At 37.6% G+C, this 18,019-nt stretch overlaps 1 protein-coding gene across 2 annotated transcripts in view; it reads left to right on the forward strand.

Moving 5' to 3' along the window:
- PDHX (pyruvate dehydrogenase complex component X) overlaps positions 1 to 17,405 on the forward strand; it is a 32,864-nt gene extending 15,459 nt beyond the window's left edge. The window contains exons 6-11 of one of the 2 annotated variants that reach the window (XM_057410934.1): positions 1,630 to 1,807; positions 3,257 to 3,404; positions 5,840 to 5,898; positions 10,543 to 10,701; positions 14,285 to 14,349; positions 14,964 to 15,062. In XM_057410934.1, the coding sequence (XP_057266917.1) occupies positions 1,630 to 1,807; positions 3,257 to 3,404; positions 5,840 to 5,898; positions 10,543 to 10,701; positions 14,285 to 14,349; positions 14,964 to 14,976 (622 nt within the window). In that variant the 3' untranslated portion in view covers positions 14,977 to 15,062. Of the gene's footprint in view, positions 1 to 1,629; positions 1,808 to 3,256; positions 3,405 to 5,839; positions 5,899 to 10,542; positions 10,702 to 14,284; positions 14,350 to 14,963; positions 15,063 to 15,619 lie in introns of those variants that run through there. The other variant, XM_057410933.1, reaches the window with a different exon arrangement.
- Positions 17,406 to 18,019: the final 614 nt, after the last annotated feature.

Genomic DNA, 18,019 nt, shown 5'->3' on the forward strand with positions numbered 1-18,019 from the left:
GTTAAAACTGAAAAACTGAGATTTTACTATAGCTTATTTCCCTTGAAATCTGGTTGTCCTGGGTTCAGCAGTAGCAGTCATGTTTTTTTTTTCCTTTGTGGTAGCTGGTGCAGTGCTGTGTTTTGACTTCCAGCCTGAGAACAGTGTTGGTGAAGTCGATGTTTTTTGTTGCTAAGTGATGTTTACCCTGACCAAGGACTTTGTGAGGCTCATGCTCTGCCAGGGAGGAGGGGAAGCCGGGAGGAAGCAGAGACGGGGCGCCTGACCCGGGCTAGCCGGGGAGGTATTCCATACCACAGCACGTCATGGCCGGGGTGGGGGGTGACTGGGAGTTACCCAGAAGGACACGGGCTTCCGGGTGGAACTCGTTTTCTTGGCCGGTGGTATCGTATTCTCTTCCCTTGTTACTTTCCCTTATCATTGTTGTAGTTGATAGTAGCGGTGGTGATTTGTGTTGTACATTGATTGCTGGACTGTTCTTGTCTCAACCCATGGGAGTTGCACTTTTTCGATCCTCCTCCCCGTTCCTCCGGGAGTGGGGAAGGGGAGAACCCCGGTCGGGGGGAGGACATGGACCTCAATTGTTGTCAGCTCGGCACCACTCACTGGGAGTGAGTGAACAAGTTACCTGACTGGGTTTAAACCACAACACTGGTGAAGGGAGTGTAATTGCAGTCTTCTCTTTAGCCTTGTAGGTGCTAATCTTTAGCAAATTGTCCTGTAAATACCATGCACCTGGGCTGGATGTAGTGTTACAGCTTAAAGATGGGAGTTTACTGATGTCTGTTATACTGTGCCCACAAGAGGGAAGTCTTGTGGTGGTAGCTATATCAGTATAAAGACCCTGAGAGGGGGCTAGGTTAGACAAGGTTCAGTCACACCAGGTCTGTTAGATGTTACTCAGTTTTTGGTTTATTATGGTGGTGCTTTCTTTCAAATTGCTTATGAAGTATGGACGTGTATGCTATTTACACCTTTTGTACATTTTTGTCAGAAGGGTACAGAGAAAGACTCTTCTCTGTAAGGGTAATGAGACAGTGACACATGTTGCCCAGAGAAGCTGTGGCTGCCCCATCCCTGGCAGTGTTCAAGGCCAGGTTGGACATGGCTTTGAGCAACCTGGTTTAGTGGAAGGTGTCCCTGCCAGGGGCAGGGGACTGGGACAGGATGAGCTTTAAGGTCCTTTCCAACCCAAACCATTCTAGGATTCTGTGGTAACAGATGAAATAGCCATTATTTGAGACCTTATAGCCTGAGTAAGGGTACTCTGGTATCTTTAGAAGAATCATTAGTGCAATTAATGATGATGAATGTTACACTTCTCCAACACAAATGTTTTCAGTTACTGCATATTCAAGCCCTTTTATTCACAAAAGTCATTGAGATTTACTGAAAAGACATCACAGAAAACAAGGTTAACATTGATTAATGATCATATTCTTAATGTTTTGTTTGACTACAGAAATTTAAATGCACATAACTGGCATTGGTTAAAAATTGGTTAAATTGGTTAAAAAAAGCCAGACGGAAGTGTCTAACTAATTAAAATAAGTGGTGGTTTAGTAATACTTTGAGAATTTTTTGAAATAGTTTCTCTGTTGTCAGTATTTCACTCTGTTTAATCACCAGGGATGCTCTCAAACTTCTGCAAGAGAAGCAGAAGGGCAAACCCACTGAATTGAAACCTCTGGTGTCTCCAGCTCCTCCCCAGCCTACTGCAGTGCCTTCACAAGTAACAGCTGTGCCTCCAGCTTACCCAAGGCCAGCAGTTCCACCACTTTCAACACCAGGACAACCTGCTGCACCGGTAAGGGTTCTGTTAGGTCCTTAACATTGTTATTACTATGTATTGCCATGACTACTTCAGTAGCTTTATGAGATTTCCAGAACTGGAAAGACTAGGGAAACTAAGGCCACCCAGATGCCAAGCCCAGATGTGTGTGGTTTGACTATGTTTGATTGAATCTAAAGCAGTATAATTCAAACTGCAGAGCTCTCAGAATTTTGGTCTGCACACCACTGTGTAATTTGCAAAATCAAAGCCATGAAAAACTTACATTGGAGGCCTGGGAAAGGGAGAAGTCAGAGGAGCAACACTTTTATTTCAGTCCCCAGACAAAGATGCCACTAGATAGGAAATCAACAATACATCCTTTCCCTGCAGGATCAGTATATCAGTATGTATTTCCAAACTCACAGTAAAAATAAATCAGCCTTTGAGTTTCTTTACTTCATTTCCTTTCCTTTCCTGCAATGTAAGTATAGGTAAATGTCCACAGAGTTGTCTGGAAGAGAGGAGGGAAAGGTCCTAATGGTTGCTTTGAAGAGTAATTTTGCAAACTCTAGCACCTAAATACAGTTTCTGTGTTAATTTGAAATGTTAGAGAGTAATTGCCTGTGCTTAAATCCACATTAGGAGCAATTGAAAAATTGAAAAGCTTTTGTGAAAAATGGAGGGAAAAACATTTCTGGGTCTAGAGCTAAATTTGAAGTATCTTTACAGGTTGAAGTTTTCAATCTAGCTATACTTCATAATATTCAAAAAATGCTGCTTTTTTTTTTTTTTTTTTTGTTTTTTTTTTCGGTTGTTTTTTTTTTTGCCTGGTACAGAGATCTGAACAAAGTATGGAAAGCTCAAACTTAGATATCTTTCCATTACAGAAAAAAATGGTTCTGTGATTGCACCAGAATATCCATATTGTAATTTATTGTGTTTACTACTACTCAGATTGTAGCATACATGCAATAGATGAGGTGTACAAAATAATGTTTTGCAAAATCATGTATTTTCTTCCTTTCTATAGTCACTTGTATTTGAAGAGATTCTTTAAAAGTTGACTTGCTTCTGTGAACATATTGAGAGATCTTCTGCATTGAAATGCTACTGTATATGTATCTGGAAGGAGAGAGGGGAATAACAAAAAAGATAAGCAGTAAAGCCTGTCCTAAGGAACCACTGAAAAAGCAGTAGCTTACTGAGAAAACACTCTGTTGAAGTTTAGATGGAGCAGAACATATTGTGAGCAATATGACAGGTTGGGCAGACGGAGCAGTGCAGTGTAGTAGTCTAGAACACTCAGTGGTCTTAATCATATTAATTTCAGTAGTTGGAATGTATTGCTTTTTGGTACCTCGGGGATTTTTAAAGTGAGTAGTAGTCACTGATGATAATGCATCAGTGTTGAGGCCTGTTTCAGCAAAGGGGATGCATGCTTGCTCTCTCAATATTTAATACACAACATATAATTTCTTTCAGGGCACATTCACAGAAATCCCTGCTAGCAACATTCGAAGAGTTATTGCTAAGAGATTAACAGAGTCTAAGACTACAATACCTCATGCCTATGCTGCTGCCGACTGTGACATTGATGCTATTTTGAGATTAAGAAGAGAATTGGCCAAAGGTTAGTGATTAAACTGATTTACTATAACATGTGGTACTAACACATAGTTTGCCTTGTATCTTTAATCTTGCTCAGGAGGTGTGGAGTTTTGTATAGGCAGAACACTATGCATTCAAAGAATCCTTTTAAATTTTCTATACATTGGACTCAAGCTGTACTTCCCTGTGATTATTGAGTTGTACAACTTAGCAAGATACAGGAAGACAGAGGTGGAATGGAAAACTGTCCCACAGAAAAGTGAATAATTTTAACATATACATTGAGAATTGCTTTGAAAGCTTTAGATCTCAATATTCATGTGTAAATATCAACATTTATATGTAAATCCCAATTTTTCTGTCTGCAATGTCTTATTTATACAGAAATGTTTATGTATAAGACTAAGAAATTAGATTTTGCCATTTTGTCTCAACTTGTATTCACAGAATTGACTTATTTAGAAAAAGTTCTTGAAGTTTAAGGTCATAATCAAAGATTATTTTTGCTAAAACTGTTTTTGATTTTGCCAAAATCAGCTCAGTGTATTTTGCAATAGGATGCTTAATAATTTAAAAATAACTCTGCAGGTTAGAATCTTCTTTCCAGACTCTCGATTCAACAAAGTGTATATGACATGCATTTAAAAAAAAAAGTGGGATTTTTTAATGGAACATTTTTCAGACAGATACTTCCATTTTCATGCAAAATATCACAGAAGTGTTGTTTGCTTAGTGTCCTTTTTCTTTTTTTAAGGACTTTCACTTAGTTGGGTAAAGAACCTGAGTGAAAGCTTTTATTACTTTAACATTATAATCTTCTTAATTTATATTTTATTATATTTAGAAATATTTGGTCAATTCACTTGATAAATTAGTCGAGATCATGTAGTATGATTGACTGTAATATCTGTAAGTGATTATTCCAGTCTTAAATTTCTCAAAAATGTAGAATATCCTTCAAAAAGAATAATAATTATCTTTAGTGTCTGAGGTTAGTGATATTTTTTCTGATAAAATTGATGGTATTTTCTACTGTGTGATGAGAAGTAATGTGGAAGTTTTAATGCAGCATTCCCTACTGTAAGCTGCTTTATTTTGGGGGTAAAATATAGCCATTTTCATTACTGTAAACCTCAATGAGGGTAAAATATTATCAGAAATATTTCATTTAACTGTACTCCTGTATTTGCATTATATTGCTGCCCCCTTAGTGGAACGTGACATTTTTGCCAAGGGTGAGAAATGTAATACAGAAATCATATGAAAAACCAAGATATATTTGATGACCAAGATGCAGGTTTGTCTGATGTGAAATTCTGTCAGTGCAACATAGTGCTTGCAAGTTCCATTATGTTATATTTGAATTCTGGTGCTCTCGGGTATAGATTGCAGGTCAGTTATGTGGTAAGTGGGTACTTGGTTCATTCCTCCAAATTGATGGTCACTTAAGATGATTTCACTTAATGATCTCTAAATTTCCCTCTACAAAAGCATTTTGAAAGGTATGGGTATTACATGTCATAAATCAGACTCAAAAGTATCTGTAGTACTTTGTCTGTTCAGCTGACAGTAGTGATGATGGTAGCAGAGTAATGTAGCACTTTTATTGTGAGATGATACATTTGATATCGTGCAAATATCATGCATCTTCAGGATAATCTTATAGCAACCGTGGCATATTCTATGTTGTATCTACAGTCTTCACTTCTGCTGATGGTCTGATTTTAGTTAGTGCTGTGGGTTTCCCAAAACTTGGAATAAAATAATGCAAAGCAAATATAGCCGTTGTTTCTGTACTTCCTCTCTCACAATCTTTTGGAGAAGGAAAGCAGGTGTCTGAAGTATTACGCAGTATTTCTTAGGGTCACATAAAAAAAAAAATCCAGTCCTCTCAAGGTTACTTTATCTGTTTCTGGCTGTTGCTGCCTTTTTAGTGTGTAGCTCTGCTTGTAATTTCACAAATTTACCACTTGTATTGTTTTGCAGCCTGCTCTAGAATATATTGTTAACCCATTTTAAGGACTGACAGATACCTTCACCTTGCTAATTCTTATGTTATAAGGCTGCAGGTGTCACTGGACAATAACATTCTTTTGACTTGCAGCTGAATAAAAGCTGATCTCTGCAATTATTCCAGTTAATGCATCACACTACATAAAGAATAGTAGTCTCCAGTATTGTCTCTGTATATTTAGATCCTACAATAGATTTCTATATAGGCAGTAAAAAAACGTAAAGCATAAAACATGTATGGACTGCTACTTATAAGAATGAGTAATAATACTCAAGTTTGCAGCTCTTTTGACCTTCTAATTACAGCTAGTCTCTGCTCAGGAGACTTCCTTGGTGATGCTCCTTTTGCCCCAAAGGAGAGAAAAGTTTTCTTGCTTTTATGGTTGTAGTTTGTCTTTTCTTCACACAAGTGATCATTGTATTTTTTCTTTTTTCTTTTTGCAGATGACATTAGAGTATCTGTAAATGATTTTATTATCAAAGCAACTGCAGTTACTCTGAAGGTAAGTGAATAATTGACTTAAAAAAATATATTTTATAGCAAACTGACAAGGAGGCAAGAAGTATTTTGTGAGCCAACATGGAGATATGAATATGATCATAGCAAAGCTTGTACTTCTTAATCAGTTATTGTCACGTTTTTTTAAGCTCTCCAGATAAAATTTTCTACACTGTCTATGCCGTAAAAATGAGAACTTCTTAGTAAAGATCCACTTACTACAGATAATGGCAAATGCTTTGTCAGCAGACTAAAGCAGTTGGCAGGATGAGTCTTCTGTTCTTTGCTGTTGCATTTTATTTTCTCTTACAGTTATGAACAATTTTTTATTCAAGTCTTACAGCAGTCTTGTGTATTACCTCAGATGTGTACTGATGGCACATTCAGTAAGTTCTTTGAATTAAAACTTCTTCAGGCAACCCATCTTCTGCTCATTCAGGATTGCCATTGTTCCATTTGTCAGTATGAAAGTTAAATGATTGCAATGCATCCTGAAGTTAAGACCTTAAATTTCATAAGGGTCTACTTACTCCATCCCAAACTATAGAGGTTTTACTGTCTATTTGCATGTTCTCTGGGTAGCGCTGGTTACATTACTTCCCAGTTTATGTTGATGGCTCTGCGTGGAATACACTCTCAGTGTTGCTTAAATTTTTAAAACTTAAAGGCTTCAGAAATCCTTCTTTAAGAGTACTCCCATGGTTTGGAAATGTCTCCTCTTAGTCCAGAGTGTCTCAAATATAATCACTTGGAAAACATAATGTGAAATTAATTTTATTTTCAAACTTCTTAAAAGAAAGAACTGTGGTGGTTTTGGTTTAGATGTGGAGTGGCTTTGATTTAAATTCAGTTTGCACTTAATTTTTGAATAAGCCATAGGTGGGAGCTCTGAGCAGCCTGAAGGCCGGTTATTTTTAAAATTCAGGAGGAAATAAGTGTCTTAGAGTGATCACTAACAGCTGCAAAAGATCTTTGTCGTGTAGAAAGATAATTAAAGGGGACACAGCCTTGACTGTTAAAATATCCTATGGAGTTTCCCTTGTCATCACTTCTGTGTGAATGAATGCAGATTTTGAAGCAGTTTGATAGTGCCATGGATTTATTGCCTATGCCTTCTTGATCGCACAGTGATTACACTTTCTAGCTCTATGGAAAATGCTAAACTTTTTCTGTTACTATTGCATTGTTTGAGCGGCAGCTACAAACAGGCAAGATAACGCAGAACAAAGATCCAGACTAGTTGCATGACATCACAATATAAAACCATCAGAAAGGGAGGGAGGCCCTTTTTTCTGATTTGAGAAGATTATTTTAAATATTCAAAAACTGAAGGAGGAAGTTACATTTCAGTTGGGGTATTATTTTCATGGATGTATGGAATTAATTAAACATTGCACTGGAACGGACCCAAAAAATTTCTAGCCAACATGATCTAAATATTAATATGTAATTGCTAGAAGTACAGATTTTGATAGAAAATAGACAGGATTCTTGGCAGTTCCATAGCAAATGTTTGAGAGAAATTCTGAGCTTTGTAGAGACTGGAAAAAACTTAACAAGTTATTCTCTACCAGAAACAGGAGGAGCTAAACTGGCTATGCATTTGTTAGATGTGAACACAGCAAGAAACTTTTTTATGGCCTAATGAGACCTTACGTGAGGAAATGGTGACAACCAAAAATTCCTGTGAACTGCTAACTGTGAGGATGGGATCACAAATCTCTGCACCACAAAGCAGGTGGAAGGAACGTGAGACAGAGGGAAATAGGAATGAAAGATTAGGTTTTGTGGTTTTTCTGTTATACCTAAATAAAGCCAGGTAAAGGAAGATAATGGGATGTAATCCAGTTTACAGGATGCAAGCTTTCAATGTACTTGTTATTACTTCTGCTTATATAATTAAAGGTTTTTTTGTTGTTATTTGTGGTTTTGTTTAATTTACTATCTGAAAAAAAAAAGATGAGTAGCTTCCAGTCCATTTAACTGTAAGGCTGCGTTACTGTACTTTGAGCATACATGGGGATTATGCATGTTGAACACTGCCAGTGTTTAAAACAAGATTTCCTTATCTGCCATCACAAAATGACCTACCCAGTGAATTCTGTAAATATGTCTTCTCTTTCTGATATAGAAATAAAAATATTTAGCCTGTGATTAGATTTGTATCCTTTTTCCTAGTATTTTCCATTGACATAGTACAGAATTTGAATCTTGAATTTAAGGATTATCTAGTTCTATGCTGAAAACTTTTTAAAAAGTCATCTATACCATGACAGTTTTAAAGGAAATCCAGTAGACAAACCTAGTAAATTTTAGTGCGTACAGCTTTGTAAAATCAGTGCATCTTTGGTTATATATGAATTGATGCCCAAGTCAGATTTTGAGAAGCTGGAGTTCTTGTTTGTTGAGTTAGAAGAAATTTAGGTGGTTTGCTTTCAGGGATTTTTGTTTGGGTGGGTTTTTTTATGGAACACAAATACTGTGTTTGTATGGAAGTAATCATTAAGCTACTCTGTCCTATCGTATTGCTTTTGTTACAAATCTATGCTAGCATATGTTTGACTTTTAAAATAATGAAAGAACCCCAAACCAAATGACAAACAAACAAATAACCCAGATTTAACTCAGTATACCAGGAAATAAGTTAATGATCAAGCTGATGTCTCAACTACTTCCTGTCAGTGTTTCAGGAAAATATGTGGCCTACTAGTTTAAAAAAGAAAATCTACCTCCACCTGCTCCTCCCCTCCCAAAATTTGGTGGTATGAATACATTTGGAAATTTAAATCCAAGGCAGTTTTATTGACTCTTTTCTGGGCACTGTTCAAAGCTTATGTTGTTTTCTTCCTAAACAATGCAAGACATGTTCTTTTAGGTTTAATGAGGTGGTAGTGAATGCTTTGACAGTTTGTGATCGGTTGGCAAACACCTCAAGATGCTGTTTGTATTGGTTCTTTAACACAAAAAATTTCTCCTCCACAATTCTTAGGACCACTAGTCCAATTATGTATTCTACTTTTCAGCTTGGTCTCGCTGTTTGATAGCCAGGGGTTTGTGGATGTGCCAGTGGGCTCATCAGGTGATAGCCTATTAGAACAGTTCTGGCTTTCTAGAACAAGAGGGGAGGAAGGAATGAAAGATTTCAGGCTTACGGCCATGAGTGGTTGGGCTTAGTAATGACAGCCACTACAGCAGCTGTCCTTTAAAAATAAACAGTCTTTCATTGCTGAAATGATGGGAGAAATAATACTGTCTGATTTACATCAAAATTGAGATTATTTGAATGAAACTGATAGGAAAAATTCCTTGTCCTTACCATCTCTTTTGGATGACTTATAGAGAGAGTCAGACTTGCACAACACCCACTTGAAGGCATGTTACAACTGTGTGTACTGTGAGGCTTTCCTAAAGTTTATATTTAACTTTCAAAGAGGAGTACTGCCCATTCTTTTTTGCTTTTTTTTTTTTTGGGCGGGGTGTGTGTGTGTGTGTTTTTTTCTCAGAATATATATTCTGGTATTGAAGAATAGTTATAAGGCTGGGTTGGACAAAGACTTGGGCAATATGGTCTAGGTTGAGGTGTCCATGCCCATGGGAGGGGATTGGAACTAGATGAGCTTTGAAGTCCTTTCCAAACCGTTCTATGATTCTGTAATAGGAACCGAGAGTACCATTACACTGCTGCTTCTAGGAACTGAGTTAGTTTAGATAGATAGATAAATTGTAGATTCATGGGACTGGGAAGAAAGCCTTTAGTTCCAACCCTCCTGTCATGGGCAGGCAGGGACACCTTCCACTAGACCAGGTTGTTCCAAACCCTGTTCAACCTGTCCTTGAACACTGCCAGGGATGGGACAGCTACAGCTTCTCTGGGCAACCTGTGCCAGTGCCTCACTGTCCTCACAGGGAAGAACTTCTTCCTAGTATCTAATCTAAATGTCCCCTCTAAAAGTCAGGTTAAAGCCATTCTCCCTTGTCCTGTCACTATGTGTCCTTGTTTGTGTCCACACACACACACAAAAATGCGATGCTTTCTAACATTATCTGAATAACAGTGAGTGTACCTGCAGCATATCCTATTTGTAGCTTCCTTTGTTAAGAGTCCTGTTTGAGACACGAGTGGAAATAAAAACATGTGAGTGTGTAGTAGGGTGTCTGTTTCCATGCTTTTTAAGTCAATATCCTGTGATTTATTTTGTGGGGGGAGAAATGGCACTGCTTTGTAACTTTGTATGCTGGGCATCTGTGAGGTGGTATCGGTGACTCCTGAAGGATTTTGTAGGCTTTTGTTATTTTTTTTTCCAGCGGCACCAAAAAACCTTCTGTCTGCCCTGCTGTTTTCAGTTTCTGGAGCATACATTCATGCTTTTTGACAGAATAAGTTTAAATATTATCAGTGCAAGCTAATCATGTACAGCTACTCTTAGACCCTCACAGGGATTTATTTTCTGTCTTCCTTGTAGCAGTCCTGATGACAGATGTGACCTCTTCTTTTGCCTTCATTTACAGACAATAGTCCGTGATGCACTAAGTAATTTGATAAATGCCTGTATGTAACTCTGTGTCTTAAAGGATTTTCCTTTTTCTTGATAATTGATTGCACTACAATTTTTTTAACAGCTGTCTTTTTTTATTGTCTCTCTTCCAGCAAATGCCAGATGTGAACGCAACCTGGGATGGAGAAGTCTGCAGGCAGCTGCATTCCATTGACATATCTATTGCTGTAGCAACAGACCGAGGTCTCATTACACCAATCATAAAAGATGCTGCTGCCAAAGGAATAAAGGAAATTGCTGCCTCTGCAAAGGTAGGTCTTAAATGTACTGTATGCTGAAGAATATAGTAGCTGTAGAGTTTTCTGTGGCAGAAAATGTAGCATGACCTAGATACACTTCAGTAAGAACAAAGGCAGAGTGCATGTAAAGCAGTTTCAACATTCCTTACACTTCAAAATGATTATTAATTTTGCAAGTCTTTTCATTTTTAATGAACAATAACTTAGCCATCATGTTATTTATTTGGATGCTGACTAAACTGAAAAATAAACCTGTACAGACTTCTGCAAATTAATATAATTGTATTTCTTTTCTCCTCATGGGAAAACTAGATAATGTAATTTCTTTAGTATTACTGGTATTTGGGTTTGGGATTTGGTTTATTTGGGAGGGTTTTTTTTCCCCGCCTTTCCCAGAAATTTGCTTGTAGCTGCTTATGTTACCCTCTGTGCAGTTACATTATGGCACTTATTTCTATCTGCACTTTTTCAATATGCAGTTCAGTTGAGAACGTCACCTGATAAATAACATTAAACTCCTCAGACTAATGGGCAGCATTTTGCATCATCCAGGTGCCAGTTAGAGTGACTTGGATCTGTGGCAGTTGTTGCCAGCCACAGATGTATCCTGTGCAGGCAAATGATGAAATGCCCCAGCACCAGCTTTTTTTTTCTTTTTGTGATTTAATGAGTGCTAATCAAAGGCCTGCAGTATCTGAGGAATGCAGTGGAAGTAGATGCTAGGGTATAAAAGTGTTCCAAAACTGGGCACTGACTGCACTTTCCAAATTTTTACCAAAAACTACAGAAATCATGATAGTCTGTGTTGGCAGAGGGGAACAACCAACAAAGTTGTAGCAGAAGGTGTATCATGCCGCAGAGCATTTGTAATTTTATGTTTTTAAGATCTTTCCAGTCCATATCGCTTGCTTCATGTTGAATGTGTTGTGAAAGCAAATCCTTTAGCTAATATAACAGCCAGACAAAGAAGGTGGTTAGCTGAGATTGTTACATTATTCAGTGATTAGTCATAGAATGACAAAAAGAAAAATATTATGGGAAGTGAAGTATATCACATATGGGAAGTTCATTATCATCTCCAGTAGCTGTGATACTGGGATGCAGTATTACAGACCTTTCTTTACCATAAATTACAGCATTCTGCCATTCCCGTGATAGGAATGTACGCTTGCATTATGTTTAATAGGGCCTCAATAAAGTAAGCATTCCCCTTTTATTTAAATGGAATGTGTGTGACAGGGTACGCTGCTCAATATGAAAGTCATTGGGTCAGATTGTAGGTGTCCATACCAGCATAAGTTTGCTTTTCAGCTTGTTCATTGAATTACCGAAATAAATATGTACCTGATGTGCGCATGTGAAAGGCACAAATTGAAAGTGCAGCTGCTTTTCTACCAGTCTCTCTGTAGTTTGGCAGGCACTTTCTTTGTGTAGACTGCTTATATGTCTCCTTCTACTACATGTTAGTTTTAACTTCTTTCCAGGTCATGTGCATCCTAGCACCATATTTTCATCATTCAAATAATGCAATTGCACATATGCATTATGTTCATATTGACCCTCTTGTGTGAATGTTGTTCCCATGGCTATAGTCTTCTAGTTCACTACTTACTCGGAGATGGATAAAAGCCTGAAATAAAATTCAGTGTATGCTTTTAACTTTTAAATTCATCACCATAATTTAAGTTCACAGGTTTTGTAAAGTTTGGTATAAGCTTATTGTTTAGTTGGCAATTAATTAGAATGAGATTCTCTTAAATTTCTTGGTGTTTATTTCCAAGCTGGTCACTGCAGTCATTCAGCTGCTGTGGTCTTTCAGAACTCTTGCCTGAAAGCAGTTTAGAAATGTATACTGGGAAGACAGTTATTTACCATGACCAAGAGAGGTATACTACAACATGAAAGGGGATTAATCCATGTCACAACTATAGCTAATGAGCCACTGTTATTGTCTGTGAGGAAGTTTATCTTGTAATGACTCTACCTCCACCCACATGCAGACAAAAAGAAGTCAATTCAGTCATAGTTTCCACTTAGTGACTCTGGTCCTTAAAGGCAGGGGTGAGGTTTCATAGCAATTGCCTCTTGGTAGATTGAATTGACTGGTAGATGGGATATTTATAGAACACATGTAGAAAATCACTGGGAAGCAGAATGGGCAACTGCTGGAAAGCAATCTAGGAATTAAAACACAAAAAAAGTGATGGGGAAAAAAGGCCCCCATCAATTCTTAGAAAGAACCTGGGAAAATCCTAGAAAACAGTGGTAGAATTCCTAAAAAGGGAGTGGAAAATTCGTAGGGGGATTCATAGAATAATTATCTCCAAGAAAGTTTCACAAATGTGATATATCACTTTTTTCATGTTGTAATAAAGTAGATCTTTTGAGGTTTTGTTCGCTTCCACCAGCATTGCCCTAACATAAGTAAATTATTGGAAATTTATTAGTTTTACTTTTTTTTACCAGAAGAATGAAAATGTAAACAAACTGTGTTGCTTCTATCATTTTTCCCAGAGCAAATCTGAGTCTTATTTCCCCAAGTATGCTTTTGGAAACAGTTATTTTTATCTTAAAATGTCATAATGTTGCAATTGTCACAACGTGACATTTTCCGTGTGCTTTTCCACCTGCCGAATAAATACGAGACCAGCCAAAACCACTGAATATGTTCTGTATGAACAGGGCAGTTCACCTCTCCTGCATATATTCCCATTTCAGTGTCTGCTGTCAGTTGAAGAGCTCCTGATTTTGAAAAGGTTGCTACTAATAGAGAAGTCATCTGACGCATTGCCAGTCACTACCTTTTCAGTTGGGTACTCATGGTTGGGTGTGATGAGCGGATTGGTGGCTGAATAATTGGCTCTTGATCCACCAAGGAATGTCATTCCTCTTGAGGTCCACACAGTCCTTTCTTCCTACTGTAAGAATTATTCATCCTGAATCCCACTGCTTCCATCTAAGGCGATCTCTGAGCTAGAAAGGTCCTAGATGGGAATAAGACTCTTTTTCTCTGTGATCTTGGCTTGGAATATAGCTTGAACTTCTTGGGCTGTATTTTGAACGAAACATTCGTGGACAGTTTCATCTGTTATATTTAGAAGTAGAAAAGCATCACAAATAAAATGGAGGTTACAGGGTGGTCTGTAAGGTAGTTGAATGCTTAGCTGGACAAAATGCATTCTCTCAATCTGCTAGAAAGTTCTGAAGTGGTACATGACAGTTTGTTTAAACAGACATTTAAACTATGTTTAGAATACTCTGAATTTGTCTCATCAGTATTTTGCTAAATATTTTTGTCATCTAAAAACACCAGGGAGAATGGTGGTTCCATAGTAAAAACTGGAACAAGGTTTTCAAGGTGAGAGAACAGCATTTATTAAACAGCCAATATTGTTCGGAAAATGAAACTTTCGCTTTGCTAAGTCATTGCAGTACAGCAGCGTTGCTAAGGTACTTCCCTGAATCCGAAAGCAGATGACTTTTTAACGGCTGTATGGCCATAACAACGTGTTACTGAAGTAAAAAGAAATAGTCTGTTACAACACTTTAATTTTTTTCCTCTCTCCTGTTCTTTTACTTCTTTCATTTTTCTTAGGCTTTAGCAAAGAAAGCAAGAGATGGAAAACTGTTACCAGAAGAATACCAGGGAGGATCTTTCAGGTAAAACTCTCTAGTAGCATTTAATACATGCACTGTGGATTCAGAACTGTTTTATCCTCAGGTATTCCTCTGTGTTAATGTGTTGCTTTTTAAAATCTTCCATGTGATGATTCTGAGAGCCAAACCTAGGCCAAGTGTCCTGTATCTGGGGGAAACAAGTATCTTGATACTGGTTTATTTAATCTGAGCCTGGTGTGAAATTAATATTTTTCATATTGAGACTAATCTGCCTCTTATTTTTGTACCTAATTTTTCCCGATTGCAGAAGAATATTGGTTTTGTTGTGGTTTGTTTTAGGGGAGCGGTTGTTGTATGTTTGGGTTTTGGGTTTGTTTTTTTTTTCCCCCCTTTTGAGGGGAACAGAGGGTCCAATATGCCAGACAGACCCTCTGCTTTGGTAAGTTTGCTGCCTCCATGGGCCCTGGTTTAAGGACGTCACTAGGAAACTTTCTAGCCTGTATGGCTCTTGAGCTATTACCCATTTGTGCTCTTACATGTTGGTGGTGATAAAGCTGCAATGCATAGTCCAGGGGCAATTGAATGAGACCTCAGGGCCTTAGGATAATCGGGAAGGGAATCTAGAGCACAGGTTATTTTTTCTTCTATCCTTTCAGTTGTGGGCAGTGACATTGGAAGAAACAAGCACAAAGTTCCTCCCACTGTAAGAGAAGATCAGGGTAGTAACCACCTGAGTAACCTGAACATCCGTAACTCTGTGGGACTGATGAGATGCATCCCAAGAGTCCTGAGAGAATTGGCTGATGTAGTTGCCAAGCCACTGTCCATGATATGTGAAAAACCATGGCAGTCAGGTGAAGTCCCTGGTGACTGGAACAAGGGAAACATTGCAGCCCTTTTTAGAGAAGGTGGAAAGGAGCACCCTGGGAACTACTGACCTGTCAACAGCCATTGAAACTTCAAAGTTGTGAGGTTCAATCTAAAAGGCCTTTGGCTTGGAACATAGATAGGCTGAGTTTCTTTGGAGATACTGATTTCCTGTCCTACTTTCTGCTTTATTACATGCAATTCAAACATATATTACTGTAAAGAAATTGGACTTTTAAAAAGGTGCATTGGTTGTAATTGCAAAAATTACAAACCCTTGAGAGTGTAAATGTGCCCAACTGAAATCCAGTTTAAATATATTCTAAAGTTAATGGGTTTGGCTGTGGGAGAGAATTAGGTCATAGTAGTCACTGAATATAGATAATTTCTTCTAGGCGTTACATAATTTCTGACATTACTGGTAACCATTTTCTCTTTCATTTAGCATCTCTAATCTGGGCATGTTTGGCATCAGTGATTTCACTGCAGTCATAAACCCTCCCCAGGCCTGCATCCTCGCTGTGGGCCGAGCAAGAGTAGAGCTCAAGCTTGTGAAAGATGAAGAAGGAAATGAGAAACTCGAGCAGCACCAACTCATGACAGTGACTCTTTCAAGTGATGGTCGGGTGGTAGATGATGAACTGGCTTCAAAGTTTCTGGAGACTTTGAAAGCCAACATAGAGAATCCAATACGACTTGCCTTGTGTTAAACTCAGTGGAGATTTCTTCTTGTTTTGACAACACAGAAAACTGTTGCGTACTTGGGTTTTCCTTTATCGAGGAGTAAATAGTTACTGTGAGATGGACAATTAAAATACTTAATTTATTGAATTACTGTGAAAAACTATTAATGTTCATGCTTTTAGTCTTTTGAAATGAACAGGCTTTATACTGTAAAGCTAAAAGACTTTAAAGTCGAGCATACTACTTTTCTTTAAACAGTTAGTACTAATGTCACATGTTTGTATAGAAAAGTCAGTCTTGTCTGCGCAGGAAAATTCAATAAAACTGTATGAAATTTAAAAAGGGAACCATAGAATAGTGTGGATTATAAGTAACCTTTAAAGGTCACCTAGTCCAACCCCCCTGCAATGAGTAGGGCCATCTTCAAGTAGATCAGGTTGCTAGAGCAAGCCTGTCTAAACCTGACCTTGAATGTTTCCAGAGATGGGACATCTATCATCTCTCTGGGCAACCTGTTCCAGTGCCTCACTGTCCTCATTTTAAGAAACTCCTTCCTGATACGTAGTCTGAATCTACCCTCTTGTAGTTTGAAAGCCCTTGTCCTATTGCTATAGGCCTCGTTAAAAGTTTGTTCCCATCTTATTACCCCCCTTGAAGTATTGGAAGACCATAATAAAGTCTCGCTGAAGCCTTCTCTTTTCCAGGATGAACAACCCAAACTCCTTCAGAGATTCTTCATAGGAGAGGTGTTCTAACTGCCTGATCATTTTTGTGGCAGCCTTCTGGACCCACTCCAACAAGACCATGTCTGTCTTGTACTGAGGGCTCCAGAGCTGGATGCAGGACTGCAGGTGGAGTCTTTCCTGTACTGAGATGGGATGATTTTTTCTTTAAGGGCAAAACATCTAGCTTTTAGAATGAGGCAAGAAAGAATCATAATTGAGCAAAGTGCTGCTATAAGTCATGGTCAATACTGAGATAGAAATGAATAGCTAAATTATATTGCTGCAGTAGAAAGCTTGTCAGTCTTCAGAAGACTTTTCTGGCATATTGTGCCATAGAAATTAGACTGAAATAAGGTTTATAAGATTTCTGTCAGATATTTCAATGGCTTCCTGCATAACAAGAAAGACATTACAAACCAAAAAAGTTTTAATTTAATTTCATTTAGATTTAACTATTCTTTATCTTCTCCTTCACTATAAAGCTACATTGAAGAAAGCAAGATGACTGTGGAGATGAATGGGGAAAAGAACAGGAAATTCTGAGAAAGGTGAAATTAGATCACAGATAAAAAAATAATTCTCAAAATAGTGAGTAATCTAGTGACATCTACAACTTCATATAATTAGAACTCATTAAAACTCATTTGTACTGTAGGAGCATATATTTTTCCCGGTATTTTAATATAACTGCATAATCTAATGCCTTGCAAAGGTGTGGAGTAGAGAACAAACTTGTCTGAATAAACACGTTCTACAGAAAGGATCGAATTTCTGCATTGTTGATTTTCAGTTTTTGATGGAGCCATCATTTAGTAAAAACATTGTGTAAAAAAAAAAAAAAAGTTTTATTTGACTTAATCTGGAGTCAATGACATTTTTTTAAGTTTAGAATTTACCCCAATTCGGATCTTCTTCAGTACCACAAAATATGTCAAATATAATTTATAAGGTGCTCTCCTTAACTTGAAACCCAAGTTAATTGTGCCAGCAGTATTGTGATGAAAAACTATCTGTGATCCCTTAATCTCATAGGGGTTCCAGAAAGGTAAGGTTTTGCACCCTGGATATTGCTGATTAATGCTGTTCTTTGCACAGATAGAATAAAGATGTAAGTAGAAAGTGTTTCATCATCAGTATATATTGAATTGTAACTCAGAGACTTAAGTGCAGTGACCACAAGTTTAAATTAACAGAAGTAGATTGGTTTCTTTTTTTGTAAATAAATATGGAACTACATATTCTATGTGTCTGTAATGAAGTAGCTGCATTTACAGAATGTGGTGAGAATGTAAATTGTGAGTAGAAATCTAGCGGTTGTCTTCTGGTTTGTGCAAGTACTTTTGTTTTTAAGATTTGGAGGACTTGTTTGTTTAGCTGCTGCCTTAATTAAAAAGCAAACTGCAAGACAAAAACTGTTAATACTGAGTTGAAAGTTT

Source organism: Pezoporus wallicus, unplaced genomic scaffold, assembly GCF_028554395.1.
Source record: "Pezoporus wallicus isolate ANWC-B61680 ecotype Strahan unplaced genomic scaffold, APGP_CSIRO_Pwel_v1 contig_5958, whole genome shotgun sequence".
NCBI lineage: Eukaryota > Metazoa > Chordata > Aves > Psittaciformes > Psittacidae > Pezoporus > Pezoporus wallicus.